We start from the raw sequence: 26,639 nt of genomic DNA on the forward strand, positions 1-26,639 counted from the left end.
GCTGTTATTACTAGTTATTATGCTGTGTACAAGTACTGTGTGTGTGTATGTATATTCATGGTAAGCAGCTCCCAGAGTTGTGATGAACATTCTCCATCTGTGTAGAGCCCACAAACAGCAGATCCAACCCTAGCTAATCCTCTTTATTTTGTTGTTTTCCTTTAATCAAAGAAGCTGTCGGGAGTCTCTGGTGCTCTTGGCTTTAGCTAGTGCATCACAGCTGTGCTCTCAGGCTAAAGACAATAGAAAGGAAAAAGAAAAACAAAACAATGTGGGAGACCGTTATTTTACTATTTTATTTTTTTCTCATGTACAACCTTTTGCTCTCTTCTTATCTTTATGCTCTTCTGTTGATCTAATCACTGCCTATTGTTTTCTGCCTATCTTTCTCCCACTATCTATTGCTAAATACTCCTTTCTTATTGTCTTCTATATTCTAACTTGTTTTTCAGGGTTGTTCTTAGTTCAGGCTACTGAGATGACAAGGCTGTGACAGTTTGTATCCAAGAGTGTCTTTACGTGACCAATTTCTCTGCCATGGCTGCTGCTAAGAAGCGTGAGTTCTTCTTATTGTATTACTGTGATTTTACTAACATTTCATATTTTAATTGACTCCTTTTGAGTATTTTAGTGGCATTGAATCATATGATGATTTTCTTAGGCTTTAAAAAGAAGTAGAAAGCATTTTAAGCTCCAGTTTTAACTTTTACAAAAGGAAGAGAAGCAGTAGTTAATATTTATGATGTAGCCCAGGATAACCCTGGATAAAATTATAAGTTTTTTGAGCATCAAGTTCACTTTGTTTGTTGTTTACATTTATACAGAATAATTCAGCACTGTGCCAACAGGCTGCAACAATTAGTTGCAAACATAGATAGAAGGCAGGTCTTTAAAAAGTCTTGACCATTGGTGTGAGAAAGGAAATTAAGTCTCTCAATAAGTCCTGGGTTTCTGTCTCTATTTGATTTGAAAGTTTAGAGTTTTGTTATTTTAACACATTTGTATCCTCTTTGGATGTTGGATATAACAACAGATATTTTAAAATACAACCAATGTTTCAAAACTTGACGTGAATGTATGTAAGGGAGGCAATATTGTGTGGAAATCATTAGTATTTCTAGACCCTAGTCAACAGTACAACCACAGCATTTTTTCTGGAATTTGCATTTTACCAAGGCGACTTGGTTTTGTTGAAGTACTAGCTCAGAATTTGTTTGGCCAGTACCTCATATCGGAACGCACAGCATAGGTATAAAACTATTTTTCTTTATGCCTTATCCTGCACATAATTGGCTATTATATTGATCGGCTCTTGTGGCGAGTTTTTGTTGACACAGAACTGTGCACGCAGAGATGCTAGTCTTGTTAGGTAGACAAGGTCAGTGCTGTTCTGCATCATTATTCACAAGGCAACAACAGCTCAAGCTCGATACATTTTTACCAAAAACTTTCTATTTTTACGGAATAGATGCTGCTGCCGAGATTGTTTCACACTGCCCAACAGGCAATATGCAGGAATGCATCTCACATACTCCTATTGCTAATTTCTGGCTAGGTACAACCAACTTGCCAAATCAACACAAGACATCACACAAGACCTAAGTAAGAGCGACATTTTTTTGAGGTAAGCGGGAGCTGTTGAGTTAACCACCCTGTGAGCAAGAGACATAGCTTTGAACCTGATGCGAGCAGCTACAGGAAGCCAGTGTAGAGATCTAAAGAGTGGTGTGACATGGGTCTTTTTTGGCTGATTAAAAATGAGGCAAGCTGCTGCGTTTTAGATCATCTGCAAGGGTTTTATTGTGGATACCGGTAACCCCATCAACAAAGCGTTGCAGTAATAGAGACGAGATATGACCAGCGCCTGTACAATGAGTTGGTTTGTATATTCTGTGATGTAGGGTCTGATCTTCCTGATGATCCAAAAGTGCCATGTGTTTTGTTTGTTCCTTTAATTAAAATTGTAATTTTGAATTTTATTTACTAGAAATAAATGCTTTATGTTAAAGGAGTTTGTGGGAGACGGCCAAATTTTCGGTAGGAAATTATTTGTATGGGTGTGGGGGTGCTGTAAAATGTACTTTTATTACATGAGTAAAAGTACTTTACTAAGAAAACGGTGTTTAAAAACTGATCGAGCAGATCTGTTCCACATTTAGGCCCTTTTGAGTTTAATTTGTGTTCAGGAGGAGGGAACCATTTCCAAAACAGTATTTCTTAGAATTTGTTTAGAAATACCATATTAATTTAATTTCTTCAATTTAGAAATTTACAGTGTATCTAAAGCTACATTATAGAACTTTAGTATTCCAATTCGCTCTGCCTCTCCCTTCTCTGTAATGTTCTTTCATTGGCAAGCAAGTATCCACTTCATGTCGGGGTTCTTTGGCCTTGTCTTCATCCAAATAGGGTATTTTCCTTTGCATGATACAATTAGTATTAACAATGATTGACCTTGTGTGTACTTGGAGTTATCCTGTCAACAGTTTACAGTGATAATTTACTCAAAATATGTAAGCATTTTCTGGAACACTGCTCAAAATTTATGATAAAGAACCTCAAATGTCCTCTTGCTGCAAAGACAAACTGGATGCATTGTATGAAGGACATAGGTTACATTTACATTCAATTCTTTCAGGTGGGGTTCTTGGGAAAATGTTGTGTTAATACTGGGGAGTCAATGTCAGCAGTTTATGACAGATTTTTGTCGAGGCAAGCGCATTTATTTCCTCAAAACAGACATGCTAAATAAAACCAGTGAAAATGAGGCCATCGAGAGAACAAAGCTTGGTAGAGAGCTGTAATTGACTAATCGCTTTTTTATTACTGCTACAAATAAGTCTCAGCTCTTACACAGTGGTGTATGGGTACTTATTGTCCTCAAGGGCCACTGTGTAGGCCTTTGTTCTTGATGATAAGGTCAGAGAGTGAAAGTTGGTGCAAAAGGAACTGTTTTAGTGACTTCCCGTTGATGATATTTTACAGCATTAGATAGCAATAATAATATAAAAATCTATGGCTTTTGGAAGCATTTATTTTTTGAACATTTTCAAGGTTTTTCAAAATACTGACATTAATATAAAGTGTAAATATTTTCTGCATTCATATTTTTTTTTTAGTGCGCAAAGTGTAAAAAATTCTGAAAAAACATTTATGATTTGAAGATCTGCTTCAGGTTACTTTTAAGGAGAAAATGTAGAAGTAGAAGGGGAAATGAAGTGAGTAAGGTCTAATACTGTAATTGAATTTGTGCCGACTTTGCCTTATGATGAGAGCATATGCTAATGTCTAAGGCAAATTTGCTTATTGACATCATCACCACCTGGAAAAGTAAAATTGTGCTCATGTTTAGTTTTTTGGGTTGTGGTCATTCTTCTGGACAAACAAACAGGACCAGGCTGATAGGCTGGATATTAGAGAGCTGTGTATTATACACTAAATCAAAGACTGATATGCAGACAGACTATTAGAGCGACACAAGTAGATAACTGGATTATTTCAGATCAATCTCTAAGTAGGGTGTGCATTGTATTTCTTCATGCATATGCGTCTGTCTGGTTATGGGTCTGATATTAGGTGGATGAGTGTGTCCCTGCTTGCCGCGTTTGGGATTATCAAACCCATCTAATAACATACAGTCGGGTGAAAAAATGTGTTCCATTATTGGCCTTTCATGCAAACTTTATCACCTAAGCTTTGTGTGCACCAAATCTGCCAAGTCACTGAACCTTATTTTGTGAACTACTATAAGCCTGTCAAAGCAGGAGTAGTTACATCATTTCATAAAATAAAAGCTCATATTTAATCTCATATTAAATTTCCGCTGTAGTTTGCCAGAAGGCATGTGGGAGACTGAGGTCAATTGGAAAAAGGTTTTTATGAAGACCACAACTGAGCTTGCCAACACATTATGTGCTACGTTTGTATACAAATGCAAGTGCTACACATTGTCCCAAACACACAATCACCTTGGTTATAGAGGTGGTTCGCAGCAGCAGGCCTACAATTAGGTGGGCAGCTGTGCAGCTGCAACATCTTTTAATAAAACGTGATTTCATCTTGTCAAATTTCAAGCAATTTTGTTTGAGATATTGGGATGGGAAGTTTAGTCTTTATACAATGGAAGTGGAATTATGTATTTAATATTAAAAAGAAATTAATTTGAAACATACAATATAGATATTGAACTACGACTGCGTTTATTCGTTATGCATCTATCTATACTTTATGTCTTCCTTGTTCCAGACTGAGTCATGAGCATGGCAGGTTTTTTTTCTCAACAATGTTTTAATAAAACTTCCAGACTACATGTAAATGTGTGGAGAAGACAGATAATAGAGCAATAGATGGCTAGATGAAAATGTTGAAAAAACTACCTTGATGATGGTGAGAACTGAAATAATGACTAAGACAAGAGAATTGTCTTTCTTAAGTTTATTCTATGGATAGAAGGTCAGGCAGTCATACAGAACAGTCTGCAGTGTGACAAAGTTTCAGTGAAAGTAGTTTCCTTTTGTAATAGCTGATGAGTGCTCCTATAGTCTCAGCTCCTCCCTACACAGGAGTACAAGGCTGGCTTCTATTACAATTGTGGTTTCCTCCTTATTACAAATCACATCAAAGCCATACAAATGAGACATATAACTTTGAATACATCCCAGAGATTGTCACAAACGGCAAAGGATCACATAGAGACTAATGACTACAAGAGTGTACAGACAGTTTGACATAACAAATCATGTTTAACTATGTTCATAAACATTTTCCATTACAAAAACAAGAACAAAATCCCCATCAATTATTTTGGCAAGAGCAGGTGATCAAAGGTAAAATTGTACTCAAGGTCTCTGGAGCAATATATATATATACACCTCTCCTAATTTAAAGAAAGGTTATCATGGTAAATTTTCATTTTCAAAGAGCTGCTATTTATGTATTAAGTAGACAAAAAACATTGCATTTAGTTTGAAGTTGAGTTTTTGGCCCTTGGGTAGACGTAAATCTAGTATTCAATCTCCTTTTATAGCCCTGGTGTGGTTGCCACCAACACCTGAGGGAAATATCTGGTGTTTATAGCTTCTAAAAACTCCACCAGCCAGTTGAGCCTGCTTTATCTGGAAACTGTGCTGGTGAGAGCAGTGAGACTAAACCATTGTGGCCATGGGTCCATAAAATTCTTTTAATGTCTTAAATTCACATTTACTGAAAAGCCTTAAGAAGTATTATATTGTCTTAATTTCAGATCATTGATATTAGAGAGTTATTACCTACTAATATAACAGACGATAACTATGTTCTGTTATCGCACCATATTTGAAGGAGTTGGCAATCAGTTCTAATAGCAAAAAAACAAGGGAAATTGTGGCTATATTGCTGGTTAGAGCACATCTGAAATTTTTAATAAATCAAGAATCATTAAAAGATTGTAATAAACAACATGGTGTCCCATGAATGTGTGTGCTTTTGTGAAATAAAAAGCGCACACACACACACATACTCACTGCAACAGTACTTTATGAAAGGGTTTGAAGTGATGGATAAGTCCCAGTGGCACCTAAACAACAACCATTTATTTGTAGATTATTTAATAAACATTTGGAAATTTTAAAAATAGCAGAGAAGGCCATCATACTGTAATGTGTGCATCTTTTATCTGCGTCATGTTTAGATTCTTTACACGTTTTACACTTGTTTGAGCTCTGGGAAAGTAATGCTCTATAATCAGACCCAAACCCATTGAGCAGAAAGTTTGACAAATTGTTGAGAGTTACTGAGAATTATTATTTTTGGGCGGGGGACATTTATTTGGAGAACGATTTTCCATTATCCCATGGTGAGAGTGAATTCCTGGGGAGGAGAACAATAAATATCAGTCTCAGTGTCATAGGAGAGCATTCAAACCTAGAGAAAATAGAAAAAAATGTTTAGCTTGTAAGCCTAAACTTACAAGCGCATATATTTCCCATGAACACTGACAAAGACGAAAGAAAAGTTTGATGACTGTATTTGCTTGCAGTATAGGATCACCTGAAAATATGAATCATATCAGAAGCCATCTCTCAATGATAATCTAGGTTAAAAGCTTTCCATTAGATGCAGGTTTGCACAATTTCCCATAGTTAACAGATTTGCAGCTGGCAGTAGCCACTATTCTGTTCCAGTATTAATATTTGTGAAATTTCATGGTAAAGATTTTTCAGGTGTTGTGTTCAGCCAAAATTGATGAGCAAATTGTGTCAAAATGTCACTAGAATAGGTCTGTTGCTGTTTAACTTACCTTCTCTTTAAAGGAATCAAGGATATTTATGTGCGTATCCAGTCATCAACAGCTCTTCCCTCTTACTCAGGTTGTGCAAAGGCAGGAGGTGTGCGCTTTTCAGAGGAAGCCCCTGCTGCCAACGCCCCATCACATGTTCACTTTGATGAAAAGCTTCATGATTCTGTCGTCATGGTGACTCCGGAGGATGATGGTAACTTCATGGTTAAGGTGAGTTTGATCGTTAAATAACCTGACACCTGATAGCTACAGTGAAATCTGATTTCTCAGCCTCCGTATTTACATTGATCAGCCACGGCAATAAATCAGCCACAGAGGTCAACATGGAAAAATAAATTAAATGGGAGTGATCAATAGGTGTCAGAACACAGTGCATTGCATCTTGCTGTGTATGGGGTTGTGTAGCTGAAGAGCAGTGTCCATACTGACCCCTGTTTACCACAACATAAGAATTACTAGGTGATGTTACTGTTGTAGCTGAAAGTGCACATCAACATGCCTTTTGTTGTTGTACTTCTTCTCGTCAGTTTTTGCTGTCGCTACACTTTCTTTAAAAAAAAGGGGTCACAAACAAGAGAAAGGCTCTTCACCCTTTGAACATAAGTATCTTCAGTTACTGCAAGATTAGATTAAATCCACTGTAATATTCTAAATGCAAAGATGATGAAATGTTTTTTGCTTACAGACAAGAGGTAGAGCTAAAGTAGAGTTTAATACCCTGTTTGTTTTCTGTTCCTATCATTTCATTGATGTGATCAAAAAATAAATTCCAGTTAACAAGCAAAAAATTATGGTAACAGAGTAGCACTTTGACTGTCCTCCATTACTTTTGTTGTACATCGGTTGTGTTAACCTATTAATCACAGCATCTTACTAAAATTAGGCTCATATTTTGTGTGCTAAGATAGAAATAAAAAAATGGATTACTGAGAAATTTGTTAATATATACAATTTTCTCTTTTCCTAGCTACACACAAAAAAACATACAAACAGCACCGGAAATAACCACAGACCTCTTTACAGCCACACATGATTTAATCTTATTAAGCTTATCCACCCAACTTTTTTAAAGTAAGTACTTCTGATTATTCACTAGTACACTATCTAGCTAAGAATATATGAGTATTTAGTAATGTAGCATTAATACATTTCATTTTAAGGAAATGAAATAAATTACTAGAAACCTCAGTTATCTGCTGGTATCATTACACGCTCCCTTGGATCAAAATGCAGCATTTTCCTTCCTCCCAGCTAATTCAGAGGCTCTAATTGTCCTATCTTTGTAATGTAATCTTTATGGATTACAAAGACATTTAAAAAATTCAGATTAAATAACTGACTCTCTATATTACATTAAAAGAAAGAGCAAAGACAAGGATGTGATATAATAGCTTAAATGTTGATTGCCTATGATGGCTCACTGATTGATCTTTGACAATAAGTAGTTTAACGCACTGGTTGGACCACTCTGAAGGTATAGTTGACAAAGTTTTTGGTCATTACCATCCCTTCTGTTATGGAAACAGTTACATACAAGTGATAAAATTGTTATTGGTGGTTAGCTGTTCATGCACAGCCTACATGTCACTGGCAACAAACTGTGTGTATCCTAGAGGGATTGTAGATCAGTGATGGGAAATGAAAAATTTGCAAGTTTTCTTTTGTATAAAGCAGGACAAAAGCTGAGGAATGATTTATTTGGTTTTTGCCTTTCTTGACATTGCACATCCTGTGATGTGACTAAACATGGTAGTATCTAACTTAAATCCCTGCAGTCTCACAGAGCTGCTAGCATAATTAGAAACCCTTATGATCAATTCAAACCAACAGCTATCAGTATCTTAAGCATTACTTGCCATTCATTGTCAGTGGAACCTCGGAGTACTTGCTCCGTTCACCCTGCTGTGTGAGACCGCATCAAAATGAGCCCAGCAATGTGATAAGGAAAAACTGATGTAGAGAGTGAGCTTACTAAACAGTTTTTTAAAGCAAATCACCAACATTGTTATTTCAGTCCTGGTGGCAGACAAAAAAGGGTATAGACAGAAATCAACTTTTTTTTTTATTACGACATTGAATCATTTTCAAAAAGGATTTTAAAAAACCAACAAACATTTCCAGTAAGACTCTTTCCTTGAAGATTGAAGCACGGTCCAGTTACTGGTAACTTCTGACCAAAATCGACACCATGAAGAAAAAAAGAACACTCCAAGCAACTCTGTGAAAGGATTATTGAAAATAACTAGTCCAGGGATGGATAACGGTACATGTCCAGAGCATCCTCAAAATCTGAGTGGCTGTGCATGAAGGGGACTAGAGGGGGAGGCCACCAAGATACCTATCACTCCTCTGAAATTGTTACAAACCTAACCAGCTTAGATGGGACTGAGTGACTGTGTGTGAGAAAACAACCATCCAGTCTTAGGATAGCATGTAAATAAACATGCTCAACACACCCCTAGAACTACAGTGTTGCCAGGTGCCCTAAAAAGTATAATAAGAACACTGTCCATACTTGTTAGCAATGATTACCCAACCATTTTATAAGAATTGATCTGAATGTTGTGACATGCACACAGACAGAGTGGCTTACAAAGAAAATCAAGTGCAGCTCAAGTATTTCACCTTTTCAAAACAGCTTTAGAAGATTTCCTGCCTGGAAATAAAGTATATCCTAGAATCTTTTATCTCAATCTTAAAAAATTACTAAAACCCTTCACAATTTCTGCCCCTTTTGCTGTCTTCCTCACTTTAGATGCTAAATTCAAAATAAATCTCTGTCATTCCTTTGATGTTATTTCGTAGTAATTAAGTTCAAATGTTTATAATTACATATGACTTGGCCACATTCACATCCTGTACAGAGCATAGAGCATATGACTTACAATTTACAATGTACACTTAACCATGCTGTTTACTGTATTTTTATGGCTTGTGTTATTGGATGTTATAAATGCCCCAGTTTACATTAGACATGGACTTTCAAAATTAAGGTCAAACCTTTCTTCTTCCCCAATGTCACAGAATAACAAAGGAAAGACCACTGCATGCTCACTGTAACTAAGCCTGTCCAAGCTATAAAACAAACTTACAACCAACACAACTTGCTTAAAACCTGTGTGAACACTTGTAGATGATCTATCAAGCTTGGCCCTGTCCTTCACAGTTACAGAGCAGCCTGTTTGTCTCAGTGTGTACATGTTCCTCAAAGCTCTTTAGACGTGCTAGAGTCCTGTCAACCCAGCGTTGTCGCTCAGTGTTGAGCTGAAGAGGGGGGGGGGTTGCTATGGAAATGGCCTGGGGGAGGGGCGATCCTCATCAGCAGACCAAAGCTGAGGTGGGAGTGTGTGGGATGGAAGCGGCATGCATACAACAGCTGTATGAATACTAGTTAGAGTGACGATTATTTAAATTTTTCAAACTCTGTATCACAGCAGGCATGAGAACTACGAGCAACACAAAATCTCTCTCAGTTGTGTGTGTGGTCACATTTCTTATCAAAATGACAAATAATGGGATGACAATGAGATGAAAAGGCGTTAATGCAGACGTCACACATTCAGATCATTTGTGCATGATTCAGTGGAATATAAGATCAGGTGCTACTGCAGAGAGGATCAGTAAGTTTCCAACCATATTTACTATTACCATGTTACTGTGAGTAACAAGATTAAGTAATGGCTGCAAGAATGATTGGTGGCCTATGGGAATAAATGGCATAGAAAAAGCGGAAGGAACTACAAGGGGGCTTGACTGGTATTTATTTTTAGTTGAAAGCACCACTTATTATTAACAATAGAGTGATAAAGCCTGTTCTTATATTTCCAGACTTCGCTGCTTGTTTTGATATAAACTGCGTTGCATTTGGTTTCCTGAATGAATCTTCTGGTTTATGTGCCATAATCAGAGCACTGAGAGAAACCATACAGAAGTGTTTAAATACCACAGCAATTCTGAAAGTTCAGAAACTCTGGTGTGCCTACTGAGCTATGATTAGCCTGATTGTTGCTTTAACTGAAATATGACACCACTCCTTTCTAGCATTACCAACAACTGAAAAGTGGAATTTAAATAAGAAAAGTCAATATTTGTTTGCTGTCAATTTAAGGAGTCCCATGTATAAGGGTCTCTGGTTTCCTTTATGTTTACAAGTGACTGAACTGTCTTGTGTGGTATTTTTCTTTAGCATAACTGAAGAATTGTTTTGGATGACCTCTGTGTGTCCGGGTGTGTCTCACTTCAGCGTTGTGCACAGTAATTCTTGAATAATGACCTATGACTGTCAGGGACATATGACCCCTAAACTGTAATTGCCTAATAACTGACATGTTTCATATCAGCTGTCATTCTGGTCTTCCTCCTCTGTGACATTTCAAATCGTGAACTCTCCTTAACTCTCTTTTTTTTTACTAAAAATTCACGTTAAATCAAATTTCCACTGACAGTTCTCAGTATCTGCGTGATACTGCGTATGCGTGGGACTACATTCACAGAGTGATTATTGTTTTTCTCTGCAGTGCTCCTTCAGTGTTCCTGCTCTTCCTTCTCACTTAATGCTTTTTGGAGCCTCTACTCTGCCCATTGCTTTACCAGGGGTCGTGTAGGGCAGCAGCAGCCGTTTGCAGCTCTGGCTGGAGGGCTTTATCTCTTCTAGCCTGCACTTCCCTGCTCTCTCTTTTTTCTCTTTTGCTGTCTCTACTTTTTATTATTTCAACTCTCTGAAGCTTTCCTTATTCCTTATGACATTTTTGCTTTGCTAAATATTAGGTAGATACCATTAAATCAGTATTCCCTTTTTTTATCTGTCTGCTGCTCTTTCTGTCACTTGCCTACATTATCCTCTTATTTGCATATGAGTAATAAGAATTGTACTGTATGCTGCTGCAATGGGCGATAAAGCAGTGTTTTAAACCAGCATATGTATTCAGCAATTTGTCTGTCCGACGGGCAAACATGATTATGGCTCTAAAACAGAAAAACAGATAAGTATTCACATTTAAGCTGAAACCAAAAAAGAAATTATATTTTTCCTTGATAAATGGCTCAAATTGAATTCTCAAGTTGCTAACAGAGCTATTCACATGAGATTATTATTATTATTGGAACATTTTGGGGTTGAGTGAAACAAATGTAGTTTTATTTCTCATTACATAGATAAAGGGATTAAAATTCCATGAGCAATACCTATTAATTTCAATTGGAGCATTCCTTCAAGGGAAACTCCAGCCCAATGGTGTAGTATTTGTAAAAAATCCTTATCCTAGTTACACATAAAGATTAAGAGTTTATTTATTTAAATGTATTGGAAATACACCATAACCATGCGGAATTGTGTTACTTGTGTGGTATTTCCCTTTAACATAACTCTTTCTTCTTTGTTCTTTTTTTGACCCACAGCTCTCTTTATGGGGCCAATTCACAGGAGGGAGAAAGGCAACGGTGTATTGCCTACCACATCTTGTGTTTTAATAATACTTCTTTGACTTTCAACCCTCTAAAGATCTGTGACTTTCACAGGTTGGCTTCCTGAAGACACAGCACAGGTATGAAATAATGTTCACCTTGCCTGAGGTCCCTGCTCTGGGTAAGGATGTGTGTCCAGCTCCAGTACCTAGTCCCCACCTCAGGATCACTGATATCATACCGGCACCAGAAGGTAAGATCAAGAGAAAATGTGTAAAACACAATAGTCAAAATAGTGGAATTTGCATTTAAAATAGGCCTTGAAAATACAACTTCTTCAGTTCTGGCTACGTGGCTAAAGAGGCAGGCCTATAATCTCTATAGACTCATTAACACTTTAATGGTCCCCTGGGGGTTGTTGTCTGGCCAAACTTTCATGAGTGTTCTTCAAGTTACATAATTTAAAGTGTGAACAACTGTGAAACTCTTACAGGAGTGATCAAAGAACGGCACTGTAAGTGGTGGCATAGGCTACCTCCTCTGTTATCTGGGTCAATCCACTCTGATATAAATTGATTCCTTAATGCCTTGTTCGGAATAGCGATCTTCCCTGTCAGAAATGTAGACATTACTGTCTTTTGAAACAGCACTTCTGGGATAACCCTGACTGAATGAGTGAGAATCTTCATAGATGAACTCTTTCCAGGAAATAGAGCAGAAGAATAGTCAGAGCCACAAACAGTTGGGTAAATATATTTGACTCAGAGGGCACTATAAAAAGAAACTAGGTTTATTTTAGGTATAACTTGCTAGGTTTTTTTAAGTCATCTTAAATGTGTTTCTATCTGACAAGTTTTGCCTGAAAGGGGAGACTGAGGCATAAAAAAAAAAAAATTATTGTTAAAGTTTTATTGCAATGAGGGTAACAACAGATAAACACATTAACAGTAGCAAATTTCACATATGAACTACATACCATGTCTGGAGAAATCAGTTACTTTTCACACATGTAAAATAGGTAGAGTCAGAAACATTCTAACAGAACAAACTCCGCTTGATTTCAGTAAGGGATCACCACATACAGGAGTCACAAAACAAGAAAATCCAAGGCTGAGGAAGACAATGTTTTGTTTATAGCACATTGGAGCTGTGCATTTAAAAATAAGTGTTTCTATCAGTCATCTCCCACGGCAGTCGAGTGATAACTTTGTCAACAGGTCCATTTGTTCGCTTTAAATCCTCCCGTCAATTCGTGTCAGAGCAGCATGTGCCACACGCGGGCCGACACACATCATCCTATAACTATTACTACTGTTACTACTGAAGTATCAATATAGGAAATCATTTAGTAATAGTATAAAAACAGTGCAATGCAAAAAAGTGTTAGATATCTCAATTTTTGATTAAGATGGAGCAAAATTACTATAATATTGTTGTCCAGGCTGGATAAGATAGATTTACATGCAACATGTTGCGTTATTGTGAGAATATTGCTACAGTTCCTAAAAGCTGCAAACAAAGCTTTTAATTAATTTAATCCCTTTTAAATTAGTTTTCTTAATATTAGGCCATTCACAATGTGCCTTATTGCAAGTTATATTCCTAAGCCATGTACAATGCAACCTTCATGCAGTGTAACATAACAAATAAAAAACAAGTTCAGTATGTGTCTAGTTCTGTTGCGAGGTCTGAGTGAAATATTTTAGAAGTAATTCTCACCAGCATTGTTACAAGCTGCATGGAGTACCAGATGGCTGAGGATTACACAAACAGGCAGCTTAGATAGTGTTAGCAGTCTATCTCCAAAGAATCATAAAAACAAAACAAAACTGGCATTCATATGCTTTCCTGTGTTGAGTTCCTGTAATTTATCATACTGTTGGAGATGGTAAACCCCAAACATCTGGCACCTTGACAAGTTAAAGACATTTTTTAAAAGTGCAACAGCAAACTACAATGTATGTGAGTTTTTTCTGGTTACCCCCTCACCAATAAGCACGTTCATTTGGGCCAAAGGTGATCTTAAAATGTTTCTAGGTCATGCCCACTGCATGCTTGTAACCCAAGCAGGTTTCTGACCTTTACTTTTAGCTCACTGTCACGTCATTTATAATACATTCATGTGTGTGTGTGTGTGTCAGTTGATTGTACCAGCAGCAGGTGTGTTTCTGTTTGTCTCTCTGTGTCTATATATATATATATATATATATATATATATATATATATATATATATATATATATATATATATATATATATATATAAAATATTATATTATATTATATTATATTATATTATATTATATTGTTTACCCACCAGTCAGCTGCATTTGTGTATTTTCTAATCACACTGACATTTTGTTCTTTTGGCCTTTCTGGCTGTATTTCTTCTTTTCTGAGCCATATTCAAAACATAAACACATGCAAAGAGACAAAGAAAAGGTGTTTGCGTGTGATCAAAAGTTGTCTGTAAAAAGGAAACCCAATCTCTTCTCCTCTGTCTAGGCGGTCTGAAGGTAACGTGCGAGTACATGGCTCAGCAGGAGGGAGTTCTTTGTGAGGAGGTGCTCCTGCTGAGTGAGACCAATGAGGACATCTGTGTCAGAGTCAAAGTTCACGCCAGAGTCATGGGTAAGGTAACTTTATCAATACAAGGTAATCTAATTTTCTAGTCAGTGTAAACGTCTAATGTTTCATCACACTTCAGCCTGTAAGTGGTCGTGTTTTTCAGTATTTGTAGTTCTGCAGGACATCCCCTCATACAAACAGTCCTTAGAAGGTATTCAATTTCCTTTACAAAGGCCGTGAACCTTTGGATGTCAAAAGACAGTTGCTTCGAAACTCATTAACTTATTTTGGACAATTATGGATTCTAGCAAGAACCTAAACAAACAAATATATTATTTACATTTTAATTGGTAAAATTGTACCTCATGGTTATGGGATAACAAACCCCTTTCACACATGCACTGGAATTCTGACAATCTCCTGACTTTGTCCGGAGGGACTTATTTGAGAATGCAGATGTCTGAGTGAGATACAGTACTTTTGACATTGTCCAGACTTTTTTTCAGCGAGTCCTCTAGTACTATTTGGACCACAGTGCTCTGTCCCAAATTGTCGGGAGGATCTAAAAAGACCAAATGGGTGTGATGCACAATCTTATATTTTTATATCATGACTTTAATGTGCTGTAAACAAAACACAGTTTCCTACAGGTAAAGTTTTCTATCATCTTGTGCTTACTGTTTGCGCTGATTTAACACTGAAATCAAGAGTTTATCCTGGAGCTTCTGACTTGGGCAATCCCTTTCAGACATGCAGTGGAATTCGAACATTACCCATTATCCAAATGTTGGCCCTGACATTACTCAGATTTTACCCAGCTAGCTCTCTAGTGCAAAATCTGGATTATCTCCAACCAAGCTCATTTGTGAATGGAGGAGGTAATACTCCAGAGAATTCATCATGAGTGAGCGGCTGTGTTGTTGATGTCAAATTCCTGTGTTTTCCAGGGAAGGACAAAGACATTTGTGAACTTCTGTCTGTAAGGGCAGACTTGGAAATGGTCGAAAAAATACAAGATTCTGTGGCATACGACCAGATTACAAAGCAAAACACTGTCACCTCTGCAGCTTTGAAAAAAAATTGCCTGTGTTCTGTCCAAAATTGGTATAAAACAGAATAAACTTTTAAAAAGGGTAACGCAATCTCTTAGAACTTCAGTTAAAAAAACAACAACATCTGAGCCTTCCATTTGTATCCCCTTAGTAAGAAATTGTGAAAAACATAATATTTAATTTGCTTTGAGCTAGCTGAAATGTTGATTAAATTATCATGGGGGATGCAAACTTTTGCACTTAAATTTTTTGCACTAACATTTTCATTATTTTAATATAACACTTTTTACATTCCTTTACCATTTTTGTTACTTCTCATGTTGAAAGAACATTTGTAGTAACTGGATTAACATTGTTATTATGATAGTTTAGAGTTTCCATCCTCTTCACTAAGCAAATACAGTTGTTTGCATCCTCTTATATTGAAATGACATAGTTAATCATTTGGTTCTTAAAATGCCCTTATCAATTTCCTTACATAATTTGATTTACAATCACATATAACTAAGAAAAACACCTCAAATCCTCAAAAATAATAGAAACTGAATAATTTAATGTTGAATAACTAACCTATTGATCAACTAGCCCTCTCACCTTTCTGCCAGATTTAGTTTTACTTAGAATAGACAAATGACCGAAAGTTGCATTATTTCCATTTGTGCACTGCTGCCTCCTTCTGGTTAGTCTACATCTAAGGTCAAGGCCACTTTAAAACACTTCACACCTTGTCATAAGTTAAGCACCAACAATACTCAAAACAATAACACCTTATATTTATGCGTATTTCTGTTTTTATAATGAAATCCCATTATACGAAATTACCAGAACCTTTATTGGATAGGAAGAAGGAAAAGATGTTTGGTAGCTGTAGAACCACAACATAACTGGTGTCCTCCACTTAAGCTGTATAGTACTGATTTCTGTTATTGTAAAACTGTTTGAGGCAGAGCAAAGCCTGTATCGAATTTGTACCTACTTAACTTAAATGAGGGTTGGATACTGCGTTAAATGCCATTGAGAAATGGAGAATTATAAGGGATGAGCAGAGTATGGTGTTGGTATTCTTTTATGTGATGGAGGTAGGGAACAAAAATACTATTTTGCATTGGCCGGGAATCGAACCCGGGCCTCCCGCGTGGCAGGCGAGAATTCTACCACTGAACCACCAATGCAACTGTAGGCACAATGTGTGGCCTACAAGGAATGAATATCAAGTGTTTGCTAGATTATACTAACAAGTTTAGCCATTGAAGTTTAAAACACTTGATTAACAGTGTTTAAAAAGACATTTATTTTTAAATGTATTTTTGTATCGTTAAATATTTAGTCTGTGCACTCACTTCCACGTGGAAGGTTCCTGCATTTTTATGGGAGGGCCTTGGACTCCTTGTAAGCTGATACTAAAAAGGAGGGGGTTAAGGGGGAACTCTTTCTCTACATGAAGCCTCTAATTTAACATTTTCTCTCACATGTTTAAATGCATGGCTTATAAACTTGACTTGAAAAGTTGTTAGGGTTTTATAGTGTTTCCTTCAACTGAGTGTTGTGGATAAAAGAATCTATAATGGTTGAGTTTTTCTTGACAAAAGTAGTTTGTAATAGAGGTGGAGATGTTTATTACGGAACAATAATTAACACTATATCATGATAGTTGCAACTGTGGCAAAAACAGACTAACTTATAGTTAGGACCCTCTCCAGTTCACCTACCAGCCTCAGCTAGGAGTTAGGGATGCCATCATCAGGGTCATGACTTCTCACGTGCTTTCCACACCATCCGGCTAGCTCCTCCAGGTGACAAACGGACTGTAATGCGGGTAGATCCTCCCATTGTGTCCTGGATTGTTGACTATCTGACTGGCAGACCACAGTATGTACGTCTGCAGCACTGTGTTTCAGACAGAGTAGTGAGTAAAACTGGGGCAGCAGAAGAGATAGTCCTCTCTCCCTTCCTCTTCCACCTTTATACCACAGACTTCAGCTACCAGACAGAGTTTTGCCAACTTCAGAAGTTTTCTGATGACTCTGCTATAGTTGGATGTATCCGTAAGGGTAACGAGTCTGAATAGAGGGCTGTGGTGCATAACTTTGCCACATGGTGTAAGTAGAACCATCTGCAGCTCAATGTAAGGAACTGGTAGTGTATTTGAGCAGGGCTAAAGCACTAGTGGCTCGTTGTCTATTCAGGGTCACGGTGTGGAGGTTGTGGAGGATTATAAATACCTTGGAGTGTTTATTGGAGTGTTTTACTCTATTTTTTGAGGAGCATCAGATCCTTTAACATCTGTTGAACAATGCTGAGGATGTTTATTGAGTCTGTGGTTGCCAGTGTGATTCTGTTTGGTGTTGTGTTCTGGGGCAGTGGACTGAGAGCTGCAGACACCAACAGACTCAATAAACTGATCAGAAGGACCTGTGACATTGTCTAGATGGAGCTGGACACTTTAACAGCAGTGTCAAACAGAAAGATGCTGTCCAAGCTGCAAGGGATAATGAAGAATGGTTCCTATCCTTTTCATGACATGCTGGTGAGGCATAGGAGAACCTGCAAGTGCAAGACTCATACTACCAAAGTGCAGTACTGAGCACCACAGGAAGCCATTCATTCCTTTAGCCATCATCATTATAACTCCTCCCTCTGAAATCAGATACTCTGATTAAATTTCTAACTTTATATTTCTTTTATTGTATTCTCTTTCCATGTTAAAATTTTATGTTTTTATGCACAATTTCATATTCTGGCAGACAGCATCTGTGATTAAAGCAATTTCCCCTTTGGGATTAACAAAGTCTTTCTGACTCTGATCTTTGTTCTAAGAAATGTAGGAACATACAAAAATATTTTGCATTGGCCGGGAATCGAACCCGGGCCTCCCGCGTGGCAGGCGAGAATTCTACCACTGAACCACCAATGCAACTGTGTGTAAAAAGTATAGCCTACAGCCTAGTGTTTGGAGTTTACAGAAATCGCCATTGAATATGTTCGAAGAGAAGTGTAAATTTTAATCGTTATATATTTAGTCTGTGCACTCAGTTCCACATGGAAGGTTCCTGCACTTTTATGCGAAGTTCTTGAAGGAAGCTGATACTAAGCAGGAGGGAGATGAGGGACAACTCTGTCTCCACACAGAGCATCTATTTCACATTCCTATACACGATGTACACAATGCATGACTTATAAACTTGCTGAGGTCCTATAGTGTGTTTTGGATAAAAACATTTATAATGGTCGGGTTATTCTTGACCAGGGTAGTTTGTACTAGAGGTGGGGATATTTATTTTGGTACAATAATTAACAATATATTATGATAGTTGCAACTGTGGAAAAGTGGCCAGATAATGTACATGCATGTAATGTACATATTAATAATACACCTTATTAAAATAGGTGCATTAAAAGCACAGACAGTTGTAAAATGGACTTAAATGTGAAAATTAGTCAAAACAATTTGACTAAGGGCTGTGACAGATCAAGCCAATGTTAAGAACTAGAGGCAATGAAGTCCAGCTGTGTTTGCTCATGCTGCTTCACACCGTAAAGCACGGCTGACCGATGCTCACCAACGGCCCAAATTACCTTGTGAAACTTGTAGTTTTCCCTGTGTCTCAGCCAAAAGGACTATTCTCCAGCCTGTTGAAAATGCTGTGACAATCATACCCAAGAAAAAGAACTTCTTATAGCATCTAGAGATTTTTCGGGGGCTTTATAATGTTGCTTATAACTTTTAAAGGTTATCTAGACACCAGGTTTCTGCCTGTTAGTGGAAAAAAATGGAATGTGGGGAGCTGAGGGGAGAGAAGCAGACTGACACATAGACATAGCTCTGTTGTTTTTTACTTTTTTATTTTAGATAGCAGGATAGGATAGTGTCTATCATGTGCAAACAACACTGGGACAAGGCTGCAGTTACCCTTTAAGATATTGCATCTGGAGATGTGATATATAACATATACTTTTGACCTGTTAGCTGGAATGCAGTATATTTTATGTTCTCAGTTATACATGCTGTAGATGTTAAGTCATGAATGGTGGTCTAATTGTTGAGTGTATTTTTACTCACAATGCGTGGCCTGAACATCTGTCCACAAATGTCTGTGTAACTGAGGCCTGGATGACAGCCAGATTTAGAGGATTACACTTGTCCTCAGGTCTTCTTTTTAGCTGCAGCAGTGCTTTTACATCAGAGTTAGTACTATTGTACTGCAGTTAGGTTCAGTGTTTAGTCTGGATTTAATACACAAATATGGTAAAACCTTTATAAGAATTACATTTAACAATGCAGTAATTATTTAAGGCAAATATTAGCATCTGAGGAATGAAATAAATAATATAGTTGGTCTACATTTAAAATTATCAATCAGTTATTTTATGGCAGTTCTATTCCCGACTCCTGACATTATCCAATATCTCAGCACAATTTGTTGTTGAAATTTTAGAGGGGTGAACTTAAGAGCCTCTGCAAGCCTTTGCAGCCTACGGTTACCCAGTTATTCTGTTAAATTTTTAACTTTATTTATTAATTGATTGTTTTCTCTTTCTATGCTTATATGTTATGTTCTTATGCACAATTTCATACTCTGTTATGGAGCATCTGGGATGAAAGCAATTTCCCCTCAGGGATTAATAAAAGTAAATCTGATTCTGATCCTTGTTCTAAGCAGCAACGGGGAAAAACATTTTGCATTGGCCGGGAATCGAACCCGGGCCTCCCGCGTGGCAGGCGAGAATTCTACCACTGAACCACCAATGCAACTATATGGTTTTTACACAGCCTACCCGAAGTGGAACGGTACCAGAGCTGTACCAGTGCTGTTACATGATGTCATGGACCTCCCCAAACCTGTAAACAATTTTAATTGAATGAAACGCTAAATTTATTAGTTAGAAAAAACTGAACAAAACAAACAAATATCTTTTAATATCAATAATAGTCTAAAGTCTTCACAGAGGAAAAAAATTCAAATCAATATTAAAAATAATAACTAACTACACATTACGAGTCAAATGTATTGACCTCCTCATTTTAAAGGTCTCTGAAAATAATGAGCCTTTGGCAATATTTACATTGGTATTTTTATACTGGGACTACTGAGAAGCACTGGTCCTATAAAAAGGAAGATGAAGATGATGTGCCTGCATAGTATTATGAAACTTAACTTAAGAATTAGGTTTTAAAAATTCAGATTTTTTTTTTTTTGATATACTAAAAGAATAATAAGCTTTCAAAAATGTAGCAGAAGCCTCTTTAGACTTGGAAAAAGTGGCTAATCTTAGAAATCTATTTTGCAGTGTAGTATATGGAGATTAGTGGGGTATGTGTTAACCCAAACAATATTACCATAAATCAAGTAAGGACAAAATATACAAAAATAAAGGGTTAATAAACAAGTCATATTAACCAAACTCTATAGTTTGCTTTGATTCCCAATGATTTAACATTTTTACTATAAAAAAGTTAGATGTTTATATAAAATGTCTTTCAGAAAATTTATTTAATGTAGTATTAGACTTACACTGAATATATAGATAAATTGTGTAAAATATCGCTATACCGCTTTTACAATCCCAATTTTAAAACTTTTGTAAATACATAATCAGTGAAAGTTGATCAATCAGAAACCCTTGTTAGCATTTGGCTCCAATCCAAATCCGTGATTAGAAATGTTTTGCTTTTTAACAGGTTAATATAAAGTCGCGTATGAGGTAACAAATTTTTACCTTTCTACTTTTTGGATAACCTACTTTTGTACATGAGAAATGGAAAGGACTTTTAGGTTAACAGACTGTGGTAAAAAAAAGAACTGCAAAAAAAATTGGAAAAGGTAAAATTGGAAAATGGATTTTGTCCTCATAATGTTCATTAAAGGGGCATTGAGCAGAGATATTTTCTTGTCCGATATGAACAGGAGAATTAATTGTGGCACATAAGAGTCCTTATACTATTCATATGGGGACTTGACTGTTGTTTCAAGACATACTTGAACCTGTCCTTTAAACATCTAATAGTGGAATGACAGTAGCTGTGTTAAAAGATCACAGGGGCAGCATTTGCAGGCTTTGCTAAAACTTTGGTGTCAACCGGAGGAGTTGTTGTACAAAAGGGCCAACAGGCTGGGTGCTCTCTATAAAAAAGGATAATGAGTTTAGTTATGATGTTATTACAGAACAAGCAGAGAACAAGCAGAAGACATGACTTTTTCTGGATTATTTCTTACTGCTATCAGGAGTGAAATACTGTTCTACTGCCACCATCTGTTTGGTTACACATATAACGCTGTTCACAGAAAACTCCCTTGTGCTGTACTCACCACAACACCAAACCTGTTATTTCACAGTTACACGGTATAAAGGCCACTTTGGAAAAGCTCATGAATTTGATGTTAATATCACTGTCACTAAGAAGCAGAATTTTACAAAATAAAGAAAATGATTAAGGGCAGCATGTTGCATGTTCTCCCCATGCTTCTATTTAAATTACCCATAGATGTGAATGGTTGTCGGCCTGTGTATGTCTCTCTGTGTTGGCATGGAGATAGATTGCAGACCTGTCCAGGTTGTAATGCACCTCTTGCCCTATGACAGCTGGGATATGCTCCAGCCCCCCTGCGTCCCTATACCGGATGAGCGGTTACTGATAATGGATTGATGACTGTTAATTACAAACTATTTGTGTCTGTATTAATCCTTCGTGTGATTGATAATGTTTGCTGTTACATATTTAGTAGGAGAGTTGAGCTCTATATGCAGTATTTACATTTTTTTTAAATTAATGTGGAGTCTTACATCCAAGAAGAGTGTAGTGAAAAGAGCACATATTTTAGAGCACTAACAACAGTAGCCTCACCAAATCCTATAATTCCTTTTCTGGTCCGTAGTACATATATTAGAGCATGTATGAAAGATTACACTCCAGAATAGTATCAGCTCTAAACCGCGATAAAGTGGCTTCATCTTGGGACAATTGCCCAATCAGTTTAGGCCCTAAAACAGCTTAGCTCGCATGAACAGTGTTTAGATTAGAAAGTTAATCTCTTTCTTTCTCTGCTTTATCTAGATCGTCACCATGGTACACCCATGCTGCTGGAGGGAGTTCGCTGTATCGGGGTGGAGTTGGAGTACGACTCTGAGCAGAGTGACTGGCAAGGATTTGACTAAATCTCATGTTCCTGCTCCCCTCTCCTTCCGAAGTCCACACACATATAGAGGCACATATCTACTGTCATGGAACATTATGCCAGAAGACATCTGCTATCCACAAAAATAAAAAAATTAATAAAAACTACACTATTGATGTGCTTATAACATGCTCTAGTAAGTCTAGTGTTATTAAAACAGTGTGGTCCATGTTAAGTGATGGACCTCAGAGGAAGTGAATATCTAAATCATAAGAACATTTACATAAGAAAACATTCCTCTGCTGTGACTTTCACCACAACATTGACAGCATCTGAACGGGAAGTTTGTCTCTTTGCTGCTTTTATTTTCTGTAAATCCTCCGGTCTGTCTTTACTCAGCCGATAGCTTGTGCTCACTCTACTGAACCTCTAGAGCGCAGCAGTGAGCTTTTAAACCCATGCAGCCTTAGATCCTGGTCAATGCTCCAATTCACTGTTATCCTCTAACAGTCTCAGCTGTAGAAGCAATCAAGGGCTCATCCTATTAATTAAAAAGTTTGAGATTGGCCCTAAATGAAGGTTATTTTTACGGTTTAGGGAATAAAGTTGAACTGAGAAACTTTGCTACTCCTCTAGTGTCTATATTTAACCACGGGGGGGCAATAGAGACCAGCATGTAAAGCTCCTTCTAGTAGGAGCCATATTTTATTTATTTATTTTTTTGGTCTTAGGGAAAAAGTGTGCTGCAGTGTGTCTAACTCCTATATGCTTAATCAGCTATCCATGTAGGTATTTCCCTTTCTGGCCTTTAGTCAGTCCCACATAATGGGTATGAACTTTTGTTTATATATATAATATGAAAAACCGAAAATGATGCCTCAAAACAACACATGCTCCAGCTGCAGTACATGACAGATACTGTCATGTTAGATACTGTACATAGCTAGTAGCTTTGATTAAGGGTTTTAAACATTTAATGGCTAGTTGATTGAGTGATATGGACTGTACATCCTGATATAATAACAGATAAATTATTTATAACATTTTTAAGCCAGAACCATTTATTTTTCCTGCTTTGTAAACACTTGGACATAACAACTCAACATCTAGGAAAATCTGATCAGCTGGTTTTCAGATATTTGAACTAAAACAATCCTTACCTCAACAATAAATGTAATGGCGACTAATCCTGGGTTGCAACCCCAACTTTAGCAATTTTTGGGTGGATTTTGCATTTAGGTACCTGCAGCCAGGTTTTGTGAATTATTAAAATCTTCTTCTTCTTCTTCTTTTTTTTTTTTTATTAAAATGTTTGGTTTTTTTGTTAAATTTTTGTCCTTTCGGCTTGTCCTGTGAGTTTGGGGTCACCACTGCAGATCATTTGTCTGCATGTTGATTTGGCACAGTTTTTATGCCGGATGCACTTCCTGACTTTCTACCGGGCTTTGGCCCGGCACTGCACAGCTGGGGATGGGGATCGGCTGTTGGGGGCTCAGTGTCTTGCCCAGGGACACTTCGACATGTGGTCAGGAAGAGCGAGGCGCAAACCTTCAACCCTATGGTTGGTAGGCAGCCCCTCTACCAACTGAGCCACTGTCGCCCCTATTGAATCTTGATTATTTGGTTTATATTCATAGCACCTTCAGAAACGCACATGTGACACAAGTGCCTTTCATCAAACTGCCCTGTTTTACATTGAACATGAGCCTCAAATCAACAATCAATCCTGTCACTGTGTCAGACAAACACATGGACCAGTTCGGAGGAGCGGGGAAGTGAAGTGACAATTAGGACTCTGCGTGATCAAACGAGGAGAAAAAAAAATGCATCCAGGTTCAGAGAAGTGTTACCATGACAATCCAGTATAACTGCTGCCAGTGTTGTCTTTCCAGTGTTAATCCCTCTTGTTCCACCTGCTTGGCTGAAACAGGTGTTTCTGATGCTCAGTACCATGGCTCCTTACAGCAGGAGTGTGGATCAGAGTGAGTTGACAGGCACTATCACTTAATATACACTTGTACTTATAGAGAGCAAGTGCCATCTCCCCATAATATCCCTTTAAAACAAATTCCTTTTTTAAATGGTAGATTTTCTGTTCTGTTATACTTTACTGAATGCATTCAGCCTTAAAGGAAATGCCTCTCTCTGTAATAACTGTGTTAGACCACAAACTGTTGGTGTAGAACAGATTAAATAGTTTTATTTGTTGTTGCTTGCAGATACTAGTCAGAGTCTGGTTTGTTCCCTCTTAGTGTGAATCTGCGTTCCATGTTCCTTAGTATAAAGAATGTGGGAATTTGTTGATGTCTACTCTGTGTGTGTGTTTGTGTGTGATGTGTATTTTTTATGTGAAAAATAAATAAAAATGTGAATATCTTTTAGTTTTGTTTCTCTTTGTGGCCTCTCTTAAATTCGCTGCTGTAACGCTTGGTGGCAGTCTGCACCATTACAACAGTGTCTGGTTTTACACAAACTCTGTCTACAAATGCCCCCAATTCCCCCTGATTCCACCTCCGTTATGCAAAGTTTTTTTTCATGTGAGTCCAGTGGAGACTGAAAAACATTCAAAGGCATGGTTTTCCTTGAAAATAATGAGATCAACCTTTGGGATGAATGTTTTCTTATGGAATGGGATTTACTTCAAGACTATCTTGACTGCATTTATCTTTGTGGAGCTCAGTGCCAACTTACCAGCACCCGGCCCATTGCGTTTAAAAGATAAAAACAAACAATTAATAGAAACATGGTTTATTACACATATCTGGTTAGAGTGTGGAACCTTTCCAGCGAGATCAAAATCAACCCTACAGGTGGCAGAACACACCTTTTAAAGAGGTGTAAGGGCATTTTAGTTGCCACTTTACAGAGATATCTACAGTACAGCTACTATTACTGCAAATTAATAGGTTTTTACCAATAATGTCATACATTTATACTAAAATCTAAGCATATTTAAAATTACAAAATGATTTTTCACAAACCTGAATACATTTTTTCATGACAATCCAGTGTAAATAACTTTTGAATTTCCATAGGAACCATCACACCCATCAATGTTTTTTATTTACTTACTGATTGAACCTTAATAACAGTCCAAAACTCTGTTTTCTGCTATACCTGCATCACAATGCCTGTTATTATCCTCAAATACAAATTTATTGCTTGCTTGATTTTCAGAACAACCAGGGCTGTTTGAAAATAAAGAAATATTTAGTGTGAATACAAATGTCATTCAAGTTTCTTATTATATATATTTGATAATAGACTTAAAGTTTGTCTTGGAAAAACTCTTACAGATTCACAATGTGTCAAATAATTATTATTGAACAGTAATTAATAAGTATGTGACGCTGTTTGTTGATGGTGGCAACAACTTTGATGAATATATTTCAGGAGAAACGAAATAGCTAAAGTGCAACGAGACAACATTTACTGATATAAAGTGAATATTTTTAATCACATTAGTGTGTGAGTGAAGATTTGTGTCAAACTGCTAAAACAGAACAAATGAACGAAGCCACCAGAACTGCTGGATGTCAGGAGAGAGTAGGCTGACTGGTGTGTGTGTGTGTGTTTGTGAATATTAAAGAAGTTTAGCTGTCCCGTGAGCTGTTGCAGTTCAAGTCCAATTAAAAAAAGATGATAAATGATGCTCAAAGACACCGAAGTTGTTACAAAGTTTGTGTGGAGTCTTGCACCATGATAAAGAAAAACTACACTTCAAAACTTGATTTCAAACTTTATTTTCAGCATTACAGACTCACAAGAATTTAAGTGAAGTTGTAAACATTTCGGACTCCTTATTACTCTTTTATTATGTAATAGCTTGAACTCATTCAGTCTTATCTATTAGAAAACTAAAGTCACTAAAGGCTGCACCACATCCGTCCTTCTTCTTTTTTGAAAGTATTTTCAATTAGAAAGTAGGTTTGGGAGGACATAACACACTCAGAAAGAGCAACAAAGGTTTGAGGAAACCACTCTGTTGAGAGCAGAGCGATCCTCTGCTCTGGGACAGTTTGTGTCCTGAACTCAACCCGGACACAACAGCACCACCACCTTGATCATCACCACCATCACAATCACCGCTGCTGCTGCTTCTGAACCAGACCATTACCTCAGACCATTACAGACACCAGGAGAAACAACCCGGTAATGATGCAGAGTGATTGGTTGGGTCAGAAAATAGAACGAAATACTTTCAATTCTGTCTTAATTGTGACGTC

At 37.2% G+C, this 26,639-nt stretch overlaps 1 protein-coding gene and 3 non-coding genes across 4 annotated transcripts in view; 1 reads left to right on the plus strand and 3 right to left on the minus strand.

The window, feature by feature from the left end:
• LOC137137642 (adipose secreted signaling protein) overlaps window positions 1–24,790 on the plus strand; it is a 29,253-nt gene extending 4,463 nt beyond the window's left edge. Inside the window, exons 2-6 of the mRNA XM_067524164.1 lie at window positions 453–556; window positions 6,348–6,487; window positions 11,795–11,933; window positions 14,184–14,309; window positions 22,353–24,790. Of these exons, the coding sequence (XP_067380265.1) occupies window positions 538–556; window positions 6,348–6,487; window positions 11,795–11,933; window positions 14,184–14,309; window positions 22,353–22,453 (525 nt within the window). The 5' untranslated portion in view covers window positions 453–537 and the 3' untranslated portion in view covers window positions 22,454–24,790. The remainder of the gene's footprint in view (window positions 1–452; window positions 557–6,347; window positions 6,488–11,794; window positions 11,934–14,183; window positions 14,310–22,352) is intronic.
• trnag-gcc (transfer RNA glycine (anticodon GCC)) lies at window positions 16,400–16,470 on the minus strand. Its single transcript has one exon. It is a non-coding gene; the product is annotated as a tRNA-Gly (tRNA).
• On the minus strand, window positions 18,142–18,212 carry trnag-gcc (transfer RNA glycine (anticodon GCC)). The gene has a single exon. It is a non-coding gene; the product is annotated as a tRNA-Gly (tRNA).
• trnag-gcc (transfer RNA glycine (anticodon GCC)) lies at window positions 19,978–20,048 on the minus strand. The gene has a single exon. It is a non-coding gene; the product is annotated as a tRNA-Gly (tRNA).
• Window positions 24,791–26,639: the final 1,849 nt, after the last annotated feature.

The sequence above is a fragment of the Channa argus genome, chromosome 12 (assembly GCF_033026475.1).
Source record: "Channa argus isolate prfri chromosome 12, Channa argus male v1.0, whole genome shotgun sequence".
NCBI classification, from domain to species: Eukaryota; Metazoa; Chordata; class Actinopteri; order Anabantiformes; family Channidae; genus Channa; species Channa argus.